The 13384-nt window shown below is 45.3% G+C and overlaps 1 protein-coding gene across 6 annotated transcripts in view; it reads left to right on the forward strand.

Moving 5' to 3' along the window:
- LOC138753376 (protein SIX6OS1-like) overlaps window positions 1-13384 on the forward strand; it is a 121343-nt gene that overhangs the window by 49516 nt on the left and 58443 nt on the right. For all 6 annotated transcript variants that reach the window (XM_069916292.1, XM_069916291.1, XM_069916293.1 and 3 more), the window contains 2 exons: window positions 2038-2164; window positions 11132-11221. In XM_069916292.1, the coding sequence (XP_069772393.1) occupies window positions 2038-2164; window positions 11132-11221 (217 nt within the window). The remainder of the gene's footprint in view (window positions 1-2037; window positions 2165-11131; window positions 11222-13384) is intronic.

Consider the following 13384-nt stretch of genomic DNA (forward strand, 5'->3'; position numbering starts at 1 on the left):
GTTTCTACAAGTATATTAAGAGTAAAAGGATAGTAGGGGACAAAATTGGTCCCCTAGAGGATCAGAGTGATCAACTATGTATGGAGGCTCATGTAATGGGGAGAGATCTTAAACAGTTTTCTTTGCATCAGTATTTACTCAGGAAAATGGCATAGTGCATAAGGAAGGAAAACAAACAAAAGTGTCATGGAATATATGGAGAATAAGGAGGAGGTGCTTGTTGCCTTACAGCTAATGAAGGTAGATAAATCCTCCGGGCCGGATATGATATTCCCTAAGTTCTTGAAGGAGACAAGTGTAGAAATTGTTGAGGCCCTGGCAGACATATTAAAAATGTCCTTAGCCATTTAGAGTACTGTGTACAGTTTTGGGCCCCCTATCTTAGAAAAGATGTTGTTGGAGAGGGTGCAGAGGAGATTTACTAGAATGATTCCTGGTATGCAGGGGCTGGCGTATGGGGAGCGTTTGACAGCTCTTGGGTTGTATTCATTGGAGTATAGGAGAATGATGGGGTATCTCATAGAGGCATTTCAAATATTGAAAGGTTTTGATAGAGAATGCGGATAAGATGTTTCCCTTGATGAACAACACTTCACCTGATCTTGCATACCTACTGTACTTAGTCACCTCTAATATGACTTCTATATAATCACTGCAAAAATTTCCTTGCCTGTAGCTCCTTGAGTAAAAGTCCCACTCTGACACACTGGCCACTACACTTGAGCTTCCCCTTTTTTTTAATTGGCTATGGCTAATTAGCTAGTGGAGAAATTTAAAGGAGCACCTACCTTTCCTGGTGCTTTTTAAAGCCTTCTGAGCTCCTTTAACAGTCCTGGCTCTGCTTAGCTTATCTTCCCTTTTAAATATCCTGTGTTTATGGTACCAAAGGTATCTATAAATTTAGTAGATGCTAACCCTGGAATGCACCTGTGAAAACTGAAATATTCTGATGTTAGATTCATAAGTGTTATGAACTCAGAGGACCCCAAAATCCAGCAACAATAGATATTCACCAAGACAAATAGTTGCTTTTAATTATCTTTAAACATTAAAATAGAATCAAACTTTAACTTATCTCTATTGATTTATTTAACCTAACTTAATCCCCTTCTAATTCTAATCGCATGTAATGCTTATATAATGTGTGTGTAAGTTCAGAAAAGTTCTTTGGTTCACAGTCCAATCTCACTTATCATTCCTCCTAGTTCACTGGTTGCAGGCAATTCTTATACTGTGCACAGAATTTAACATTTATAAAGTTCACCAGGCTTGGGTGCTTGAAAGGTAAATGGTTACCACTCAGGTTACCACTGAGGAAGGTTCTTGTCAGTTTTCAGAGAGAGATTTGTTATTCCAGGACATCCACAACTGCTGACAAAACTTGCCCCTTCAGGGTTCTCCAGATGATAACCTCTTTCTTTCAGGTCATCATAGAGTTCATTTTTGTTTCTCCTATTCCAAGTAAAACATTAGACAGCCAGTCCTCTCCTCTTGCATGAACCACAAGGGCTTTGACCAGTCCGTCTTCCAAAATGGGGCATTCCACAAGCTTGCGAGCTTGTCCTGTCCAGTCCCAGCTGCTGTCTGCTGGCTGTAACACTGCAGAACTGATCTCTGTCTCTGTTTTTCTCTCTCTCTCTGAGAGAAAGCCTGTTTGACTCTCTCTGCTTGCAAAACCACATGACTCTTTTAGAACACAAGCTCTCTTCCAGACACCAGTGACTCCATGCTCTTTCATCTGTTGCCTTTTGTAAACAACAATACATTAGTGAAGTCTCTTGAGCACTCTTCAAAGCTCAAGCAAAAGCTGTGAGGCCCCGATATGTCTAGCATTGGGCAGAGTTCCAGTATTTCAAATAAGATCTGTTTTACAGTGTTTGTATGTAACCTACTCTAACAAACCTTTCCCATTTTATGTCCTAAAAACATATCTATATACTCTGTATACTCTGTCACATAAGATAAAATGGACTTTATTGTATCTCAGCCAAATAACAAAGAGATTTTGATATTTTGTCATGTTTGTGTTTGTTCTAGTATATTCAGAAAACATATTAAAAAAGAGGCAACAAATTGATGACTTGCATGTGAAAAGTAGCCAGCTTGATAATGAAATTGATCGAATGCAGAAGATAAGTACACATACCATAGAGAACGTTAAAGCGTAAGGATTTTAAAATTAAAATAAATCATTGCATTTCCTTCAAGTATGATGTTAATATTTCAACACATTTATTTCATACACAATAGTAAAGCAATAACAGTGAGATACTTACAGAAAAATAATTAACATCATGATATTGTGTGGAGCAGTAATGAGGGATTATAGGAAAACTTTTTATTCAAATCCTACATCACCTGAATGATTTATATTCCAATATGAAAATCAAAATTTGTTCACATCCTGAATTCCAATGAGAATATTATGAAAAAATGCCTCACTCAGCAATGGTAATCCTGAAGCAAATGGACAGTCATAAAATACAAACTAGATCACCAATCTGCATCCATACCCACGCTGACCTCTACAATTCCAGACCTACCATTGAGGCTGATTTTTAACTGCTTCAGAAACTGAGATTCTATAAAGTTGAGTGACATACATACAAATCAGCAATCAATTTTCTTATGCACCCACAAATTAGAGGAACAACACCTCATCTTGTCTGAAGAGAGCTTGCAAAATCATTAAGGATGCCTACCACTCCACATCCAGCATCTTCGAGCTATTCCTATTGGAAAAGAGGCACAGAAGTATCAGAGCCAGTAATACCAGACTATGAAACAGCTTCATCCCATTGGCATCGAGACTGATGAATGACTGATTAACTCCTCATAAGACTTATTTATTTAACAATATTTATTTATTTATTTATATATATATACTGCATATGAATCATTTATTATAGTGTGCACCGGAGATTCACTATCTAATGTCTGGCGGTCATCATTGAATCCACAGTTTCATTTTTATTTATTATACAAGTTAATGTAGCGGTGGCTACACTGCTCCTGCAAAAACACAAACAACCAGACGGGTTGAGCCCAGTGAGCAGACTACTTTATTGCAGGGCTGCACTTATACTCCCAGCCCGGACCTGGCTGAGAACCACGCTGGAGGGCGCTTACATCACCTGGGCGTCACGTGGTTCCCCAGCGCAGGTTTCTGAGCCCCATTCTGGAAAGAAGGGAAACCCCTGATGGCGCCATTTTGGCCGGCTACCCCGCCGCGTGGCTTACAAGTGGGGCCAGTTCGCCTGCCTCGTAGTGAGCCACCACACAGCCCCCCCCCCCCCCAGAACTGGTGCCAATGTCCTTTTTTGCTAGGCTGGGCAATGACCACGGGCTCGGTGGGATCGAGGTGCATTGGCATCAGCCTGTCCATGGTAAACAGCTCCCGCCTGCTGCCCATGTCCAGCATGAACGTCGAGCCGGAACGCTGTACAACCCTGTATGGCCCCTCGTACAGTCACTGCAGAGGTGCCGTGGTCGGGCCCCGCCGAACGAAAACGTACTCTGCAGAAAGCAGTTTGCTGGGAACGTGAGATGGGCAGGTACCATGCCTGGGTGGCGGTGGGGGTTCAAAGGAGTCCAAGCATGCCCTGAGGTGAGGAAGTAGTTAGAGCGGCAATTGCTGGGAATTGTGAGGTGCGTTGACAAATTCACCAGATAGTGCCAGCGGTGCACCGTAGATCAGCTCAGCTGAATATGCCTGCAGATCTTCCTTGGGAGTGGAGCGGATGCCCAGGAGCACCCAAGGCAGTTTGTCCGTCCAGTCGGGGCCGGTGAGGCGGGCCATGGGCGCTGACTTAAGGTGGTCATGCAGACGGTCTGCGGATGGTAGGCTGTGGTGCGGTGTAGCTGGATCCTCAACCTGTTGGCAAGTTGTGCCCAGAGCGCAGATGTGAACTGGGCACCCCGATCGCTGGTGAGCTGAGCCGGACTGGGCGACTCAACCATGCAACAGTGCTCGGGATCAGGTGTCGGTGGAGGTGTCTGGCATTGGGTACACTTTGGGCCAGTGAGTGGTGCAGTCAACCACTGTAAACAGGTAACGGTTGCCCCAGGAAACGGGTAAGGGCCCAACGATGTCCACGTGAATGTGGCTGAACTGCTCCCGGACATGCTCAAACTCCTGTATGGGCGCCCTGGTGTGCTTGTGCACCTTGGACATCTGGCAACGGGTGAATGTTCTGGCCCAGCCCACGATCTGCTTCCGCAGCCCATGCCATATGAACCATTCTGCCACCATCCTGACCGTGGACCTAATGGACGGATGTGAAAGGTCGTGGATGTGATGGAAGACCTGCCTGCGCCACTGCTGGAGAACCACTGGCCGTGGGGTGCCCAATGAGATATCACACAGGATGGTGTCTTTGCTGCTCGGAGTTGGGAGGTCTCGGAACCAAAGGCTGGTGATGGCAGTCTTGAATGCCCTCGTCTCCTCATCAGCTTCCTGGTCCCGGGCAAGCTGGTCAGTCGAGGCCGGGCGTGAGCATGCAGATGGCCGGTCGCAAGAGTGCATCAGCAAGCACATTGACCTTCCCCGCTTTGTGCTGAATGTCGACGGTAAACTCCGACATGAAGGAGAGATGACGCTGCTGGCGGGCTGACCAGGGATCCTTTGCTATCGCAAATGCCTGGGTGAGGGGGTTTGAGGTTGGTGAAAATGGTAAAAGTCCTCCCCTCCAAAAAATAGTGGAAATGCCGCACTGCCAGGTACATCCCCAGTAACTCGCAGTCGAAGGCACTATTCTTGCGTTCTGGCGGGCAGAGCAGGCGGCTGAAGAATGCCAGTGGCTTCCAATGTCCATTCACCTGCTGCTCTAGGATGGCACCGATGGCTGTGGCAGAGGCATCGACAGAGAGTGCCATATGCAGGTCAGTGTGCAGGTGGGTGAGCATGGCGGCCTTCGCGAGGGCATCCTTGGTGGCCTCAAATGAGGAGCAGGCTTCTAGGTTCCAAGCGAGTGTCTTGTGCTTGGCTGCGATGAGGGTAAACAGCGGCTGCATGATGTGTGCAGCTCCTGGGATGAAGCGGTTGTAAAAGTTGACCATACCCACGAACTCCTGCAGCCCCTCAAGGCTGTCTGGGTGTGGGAACTCCCTGATAGCAGCGACCTTCGCAGTGGCAGGCATGGCTCCTTCAGCCTTGATGGTATGGCCCAGGAACTGCATGGACTCTTTCTCGAACTGGAACTTAGCTGGGTTGATGGTAAGGCCAGTTAGTCAGCCGGGAGAAAAGGGCACATAGGTGGGCCTTGTGTTGCACCCAGTCCTTACTGGCAATGAGGATGACATCCAAATAAATAAAGACAAAATTCAAGTCTCTGCCCACAGAGTCCATGAGGCGCTGGAAGGTCTGAGTAGCGTTCTTGATCCCGAATGGCACGCACAGGATTTCGAACAAGCCACAGGGGGTGATGATGGGTATGTCCTCATGGTGCACCAGGATCTGGTGATATCTGGGCACCAGGTCAACCTTGGAGAAGACCCTCGTACCATGCAGGTTGGCCGTAAAGTCCTGGATGTGAGAGATGGGGTAACGGTCAGGAATGGTTGCCTCGTTAAGCCGTCGATAGTCTCCGCAGGGATGCCAGCCGCCGGAGGCTTTCGGGACCAGGTGGAGCGGTGAGGCTCATGGCCTGTCGGACCGCCGAATCATCCCCAGCTCCAACAGGTACGAAAACTCCTCCTTCGCTACCTGGAGCTTATCAGGCAGGAGCAGTGTGCCTTGGGTTGAACCGGTGGGCTCTGGATGGGGATATGGTGGAACACCCTGTGGCACGGTGAGGCAGTGGAGAACTGTGGCTTGAGGAGTGTTGGGAACTCGGCCAGGATCCGCTGGAACTCGTCTCTGGGCGTGCTGATTGTGGCCATCTGCGGTTACTCTGAGCAGGAGGCGTCGAGGCGAACGGCCTGGATAGTTCGGGCGGCCACCAAGCATCTACCTCAAATTTCCACCAGAAGCTCATGTGCAAGGAGGAAGTCTGGACCCAGGATGGCAGTTGGGAGGGACAAGACAGTGAACCTCCATGTGAAATTCCGTTGGCCAATCTGGAAGTGGACTGTCTTGTCTCCATACATCTGGATTGCCGTTGCGTTGGCTGCACGGATGGGAGGTCCACGAGGTCAGTTCCTGGATTCGATGTCTGTGGCTGGGATGACGCTGATCTGAGCTCCAGTGTCAACGAGGAACTGCCGGCCCACAGGTAGAGAAGGCTGTGTCCTTGGCCAGCCGCCGCAGCCATTAACAATGGCCAGCCTGGTTGTTTCCCTGGAGCAAGCAGGGCTGACACCACTTCCGAGCCTTGGCTCCCCAGCGCTGGTGGTAGAAGCAGAGGCCTGAAGCAGATGCTGTGGCCTTGGTTATGCTCTTGGGGGCCCCTGCAGGGGCCGGGTGCTCTACCACAGCACTAGGGGCAGGGTTGGGGTGGTCATGCCCATGCCTCATGACTTGCTGGACCACTGAGCCTTCCGAGAATCATGTGAGCCATAGCTCTTGAGCCTTCTGGGCGACCTTCCTCGGGTCAGTGAAGCTCTCTTGGACCAGCAGCAGCCGGATGTCCCTGGGCATATGTTTGAGGAAGATGCGCTCGAAGAGTGGGCAGTTGGTGTGCTCACCCATGAGCATGAGCATCTCGTCCATCAGTCCCATTGGGGACCTGTCCCCCAGGGCGTCAAGGTGCAGCACCTGAGTGGCACACTTGTGTCTGGATAGTCCGAGGGACCCGGTAAGCACTTGCTTGATGGTCTCGTATTTGTCCTCGGCAGGTGGGTGCTAAACAAGGTGCAGCACGCATCTGGCGGTGGCCTGGTCCAGGGCAGCGACCACATGGTAGAATTTGGTCGTGTCGGACGAAATCTAGTGGAGGTGAAACTGGGCCTCCACATGGCCGAATCAGGTCTCCGGCTCCTGAACCCAGAATTCAGGCAGTTTTACAGCTATAGTGCTGATCCCAGGCTCGCTCATGAAGGGTTCAAAGACGCTTGAACCAGTCGGGGTCACCAATTGTAGCGGTGGCTACACTGTTCCTGCAATAACACACACAACCAGATGGGTTGAGCTCAGTGAGCAAACTACTTTATTGCAGGCTGCTGGGCTGCACTTATACTCCCAGCCCGGACCTGGCTGAGAACCTCGCTGGAGGGCGCTGACGTCACCTGGGTGTCAGGTGGTTCCCCAGAGCGGGTTTCCAAGCCCCTAGAAAGAAGGGAAACCCCTGATGGCGCCATTTTGGCCGGCTGCCCCGCCGCGTGGCTTACAAGTGGGGCCGGTTTGCCTGCCTTGTGGTGAGCCACCACATTACCTTGATTAGAGAGAGGAGGTAGATTAGATGTAGTTTTAAATTTTTTTTTTCACTTTTTTATTTGGCCTAACTCCGCAAATGGGTTTAACATGGTTTTACTGATCAATTCAAATGATTGTTTCTTATGTTTATTAAAGAATTCTTGACTTAGTTTCATCTTTAAAAAATTTTTTTTGGGTGTTTACATGTGTACAAATGATTTGTGTTGTGCTTTCTTTTCTAAAACTGCATATAAGCTTATATGTTAAACTCTCTCAAAATATTTTACAAATAAAAGAAAGGATCATTTATGTGCTATGTCTACATGTGTTTTTGCATGTTTTTGCACCAAGGACCGAAGAACGCTGTTGCGTCCAGTTACACAATTGGATGATAATAAATTTGACCTTCAAAGTGAATATTGTGTTTAGGCACCCTCCAACCAGATAGTTTTAACATTGACCTCCGGTTTCCATTAGCCAGCTCCCTCTCACCTCTCCCCTTCTCCTATCACTATTTCTCCTTTCCTCTTGCTCATCGTAGCAGTAGGACTATGGCAGATACCATCTCACTGATTCTACACAAATCCATGAATCACCTGGACAGCAAAGATGCATACATCAGGATGCTCTTTATCGACCACAGTTCGGCATTTAACACCATCATCCCCTCAGAATTGATCAGCAAACTCCAAGACCTGTAATTAGATCCTGGATTTCCTCAATTCCAGACCACAATCAGATTTCAGAATTATTGTCAGAGTAAATACATAACATCACTGAGATTCTTTTTCCTGCAGGCGAGGCAGAATTGCCACTCAGGATTCAAGATTCGTTTATTGTCATGTAATAAAACAAATGTCATATTACATGGAATTGCTTTTGCCAACTGTAATGCAGACAGATTTGCCATCGACAGAAATTCCCTTAACAGTGAGAAAAAGAGAAGCAAAAGAGAATCCCCTCAGAGTCACTGTGTATCCATGGATTCGCCTCCAGCGCTTCTGCAGCCTCTGCAGCCACACAGAGTTCAGTCCAAACCATTGGCAACTTGAGCTCCAGATCCAAACCTCCGACATGATCAGGAACCCTTCAGCACTTTTGGCAGCCCCTTGCATCCTGGTTCCGCTATCTGGTACCCCTTCAGCCAGTTTCGAGCCAGTCTCCAGTAGTCCACAGTCTGACACGAGTTCCCTGAAAGCAGTCTCCAGAGCCCACATCCTTCGTGGGTTCCTCACCTCAAGTTGCTAGCAGTCTGCCACATGGATGGATCTTTCAGCCTCAGAGCTCCTCACTGATCTGCTGCCATAGTCTCTGTCATGTGGGTTGTCACCTCTGCTTCTCCTTCTCAGATGGGGGGGAGGGGTGGTGGTCTTCCCATTTTCTGGTCCCCTGCACCAGTTCTCTGCTCCCCTGGAGTCTGCAACCCCTCGTGGCTGCTGCCGATTAGGGGCACTGCCATCTTGGCACAGAACTTGCAGTTGCAGGATTTTAAATAAAATGAATTTCATGACTATTTCATGACAATAAATTCTGATTCTGATTCTAAGGTAGTCTTGGATTGGAAGCAATACCATGCCTCAAGGCACAAAAAAAGCTCTATAAGCACTTGAAGGCTAATGTATAACAGAAAACATGTAACCTAAAAAAAACCTGGGTGAAAAAATTTGGTCACAACTCATTGATAACCACAACAAATGCAGGTTCATCAGTGCTGTTAAATCCATTTGTGGTTCTATCCCAAGCACAGAAGTGAACCTATTAAATAGAAGGAGGTGGTCTTTTCCCACTGGAAGGAACAGCTCAAAGTATGCCTAAATCATAACTCTGTTCCAGATATTAGCATCCTTGGCTCTGTTCTTCAACAAACAATCTTGTTGCCTCATGGCCACCCTTTACAACAAGATGTTGAAAATGTTAAATGGTAACTGTAAAAATAACAAGGCTTTGGGACAGATGGTAACCCTGATGATATGCCAATTCTTGGCAGAAATGATTGCCAGTCTCAAATTCATAATGACATTTCCTAGACCATGACTACCAGCCCCCCCCACATCTCCATCGGGCACACAAAACTCAAAACGGTCAACCAGTTTACCTATCTCGGCTGCACCATTTCATCAGATGCAAGGATCGACAATGAGATAGACAACAGACTCGCCAAGGCAAATAGCGCCTTTGGAAGACTACACAAAAGAGTCTGGAAAAACAACCAACTGAAAAACCTCACAAAGATAAGCGTATACAGAGCCGTTGTCATACCCACACTCCTGTTCGGCTCCGAATCATGGGTCCTCTACCGGCACCACCTACGGCTCCTAGAACGCTTCCACCAGCGTTGTCTCCGCTCCATCCTCAACATCCATTGGAGCGCTTACATCCCTAACGTCGAAGTACTCGAGATGGCAGAGGTCGACAGCATCGAGTCCACGCTGCTGAAGATCCAGCTGCGCTGGATGGGTCACGTCTCCAGAATGGAGGACCATCGCCTTCCCAAGATCGTGTTATATGGCGAGCTCTCCACTGGCCACCGTGACAGAGGTGCACCAAAGAAAAGGTACAAGGACTGCCTAAAGAAATCTCTTGGTGCCTGCCACATTGACCACCGCCAGTGGGCTGATATCGCCTCAAACCGTGCATCTTGGCGCCTCACAGTTTGGCAGGCAGCAACCTCCTTTGAAGAAGACTGCAGAGCCCACCTCACTGACAAAAGGCAAAGGAGGAAAAACCCAACACCCAACCCCAACCAACCAATTTTCCCTTGCAACCGCTGCAGTCGTGTCTGCCTGTCCCGCATCGGACTTGTCAGCCACAAACGAGTCTGCAGCTGACGTGGACTTTTTACCCCCTCCATAAATCTTCGTCCGCGAAGCCAAGCCAAAGAAAGAAGAAGGAGAAAGGCTAAGGATTGCCAGACACATCTATACTGAGCATAATCAATAAAGGAGACAAGTCCTATTGTGGTTATGAAAGAGCTGCACTGTTAAGTACCCAAAAGGAAAATTATCTGATGAAAGAATATTTGAAGAGCCCCAAGTGTACTGGATGGATTTGATTATCGCTCTCCTGCGTACTTTTGAGAAATGCGTTACCTGCTGCAGCCATATCCAAGTATTGGAGAACGACATCAATGCTGTCTCAGCAGATGTTTCCAAACATATGGGGATGAAAATTGAACCAAAGACCTCTCCCAGACCAACTTCCTCAGTACAGAGGACCTGTAAGAACTCATTAACTTCAAATAGGAGACCACATTATTCATATACATGCCCCAAATGTCCAAAATGGATACTCTTCTCTGTTCTGAAACAGGAAGAGACAAAAAAATATTCAAAGGGATTTTCAAAGCCTACATGGAAAATGTGTAGCATTCCACTAATCTTTTGTGAATACTTGACTCATAACTGCTCAAATTGAGGACAAGGTTAAACCATGGCTTTGAGAAGCCCAGGTCCATATGATTTTAAAAATTATCTTTCCTACTTCAGCACTATCTGTCCATTTATGGTATATAGAAATTATGGTTCCCACATTGATCTCTACATTCACCCAGAGTCCATAAAACTTTAATGTAAGCAAGTTTTCCATGATCTTGAGGAATTATTTAAGAAGAATACCTGTCATTCTTTTAAACTTTAATGATGCCAACCTGCAGAAATATTCTTTGGAGACCATCACTTTCCCAAAAAACAAAGCAGTGCACTTTCTGTGAATCACCTTCATTTTAAGACTACCTCACCTTGACTCATGTTGTGGATTCACCAATTTCTTGCACAGTTATGTTAAAAGTTAATTTGTTGTAATATTTTGTATTATTCTCCTAACATCTGTTCTGTGGATTAGATGGAAGTCAACATGTTTACTTCTAAAACAACAGGAAGAGAATTTAGAGAAGCAACTAGAAGAACAATGTTCAAGTACTGTGAGAGAGAGGTGAGCAAGATAGGTTCATTGCTTCCTAGAGGCATACATCCCAGAAGCAGGCCCTTTGGCCCAACTCGTACAAAAAACTTATCTACATGAATCTCCTTTGTTTGTGTTTGGCCCATGACCTTCTAAACCTTTCCTTTACAAGTGCTTATCCAAATGACTTTTAAATTCTAACTGAACACCCCCAGTGGCACCTCATTTCATATCACCACTATCTTTTGAATGTAATATTTGCCTGTAAATCCCCTATAATTTTTTCCCATCTCATCTTAAACCTTTGCCTAGTTTTAGACTCACTTGACCTTGGAAAAATACTGTGAATAAACTAAATTTCTGTAGATGCTCCCCTTAGCCTCCCTTGCACTAGTGAAAATAATCCCAGCCTGTTCAAATTCTCCTTATAGCTCAAACCTTCCAGCCTGGACAATAATCCTGAAAATCGCTTTTGTACCATCTCTGCTGAAATCAATATATTCTGCATAGGTAACATGCTGTGTTAAATTTGGTAAGAATTTCATACATTGTGAGGCAAAAATCCAAAATACTAACCTTTTTTACCTTACTGAATTTTTATATATCCCTTTTATGTCTTGTCTCTGGAATCAACAATCTGAGGTTGTTTTTAAGTAAATAAATATCTTTAGGTGGTTATTAATGGCAGTGGATAATGGAACAGATTCTGCAGTCATGAAATAAGGAAAGCTTTGTTTAGTTTTTAAGAGCAGAAAGGGAAATAGAAAACTATAAATAGCACTAATAGAGCTGAATGCCAAGCATTGAAAAAGATTCTGAAGGCCAATCAGTAAACAGGAGAGATAAGGCTAGGAAGAAATAGTGAAAGAGCTTGTTGGGGAAATAGAGAAACTTTGAGGAGAAGGACAGGGATTCAAAATTTAATATTTTGAGTGATTAAGGAGACCTCATAGGGCAAAAATAATTCATGGCATGAACTTGGTGAAGACTTTTTTTTTGTTTTGGAGTTTCTGGAGAATTATAAGTGGCTAGAAGAAAAGAAATATAATTGACCAGAAATGACAATCATATAAAAAAGAGTTTCTGTGATGGATGGGTGGAGAATGCTGTTTCACCAGGTTGTACTTTTACAATCAGATGACAATAAACTTGACTTGACTTGAATGCATTTCATTATGATTGTTTTAGTTTGCGTTTCAATGTGCATGTTTCTTTGTTAGTATGTGTTATTTGTGTTAGTATTTCAATGTGACAATGTTTCAATCACAGTATGTTTGTCTGAGAATGTGTTTCAATAGACAGTATAGATGTTTCAGTGTGAGAGCATTCACAGTTCGAATATTGGGTATTTTATTTCAATGTATGTGTTTCAATATGAGTAAAACAACATACATTGAGGGTATGTGTGGATCAATATGATTGTGTATGTTGTTCAATTTATGAGCTTGTGAGCATGCACGAATTAGTGTCGTGTGTACTTTAATGTGAATGAGCATGTGTTTTTCGAGTGTTTGAAGGTGTTTTTATATTAATGAGTGTGTGTATGTTTTGATGCATTTTTCCTGCATTTCAATATGACTGAAAGCGAATGAGTGTGTTCCATTATGTGTGACCATGTCACTTCTGTGTGATTTTCAGTAAGATTATGTATGTTTTAGTTTGAGTGGGCCTGCCTTTTAATGTCATAAAGAGTTAATGCATGTGTTTCTATGGGAGTGTTAAACTGATGCATGTGCGTGTCTTTTATGTGATGCTTTCATGTGAATTTCTTCAGTACATTTGTATATGTACTTGACCCCAGTATTTGCAGACTTTCTTGTTCAACAACATTTCTCCACGAACAAACTTGTTACTGACACTTCTCAAGGTTGTGCATGTCCCCTCTCTACACCCACACTGTACATCTAAATACCCTTCCAACTCCATCTTCAAATTTGCCAATGACACTGCAGTAGTGGGCTGGGTATGAAATACGTAATACAGAGTTTGAAAGTCTAATGGTATGGTGCCAAGATAACAACCTCTCAATGTCTGTAAGATGCAAGAGATGATCACTGACTCTAGGAGAGGGGACAGAGTCCACACCCCTGTCCACATTATTAGCACTGAAGTCAAAAGAGTAGATATTTTCGTTCTTTGAAATAAATATCTCCAATGACATGACAAGCACATTGATGTGGCAGTCAAGAAAGC

This window comes from Narcine bancroftii, chromosome 2, assembly GCF_036971445.1.
Source record: "Narcine bancroftii isolate sNarBan1 chromosome 2, sNarBan1.hap1, whole genome shotgun sequence".
NCBI lineage: Eukaryota > Metazoa > Chordata > Chondrichthyes > Torpediniformes > Narcinidae > Narcine > Narcine bancroftii.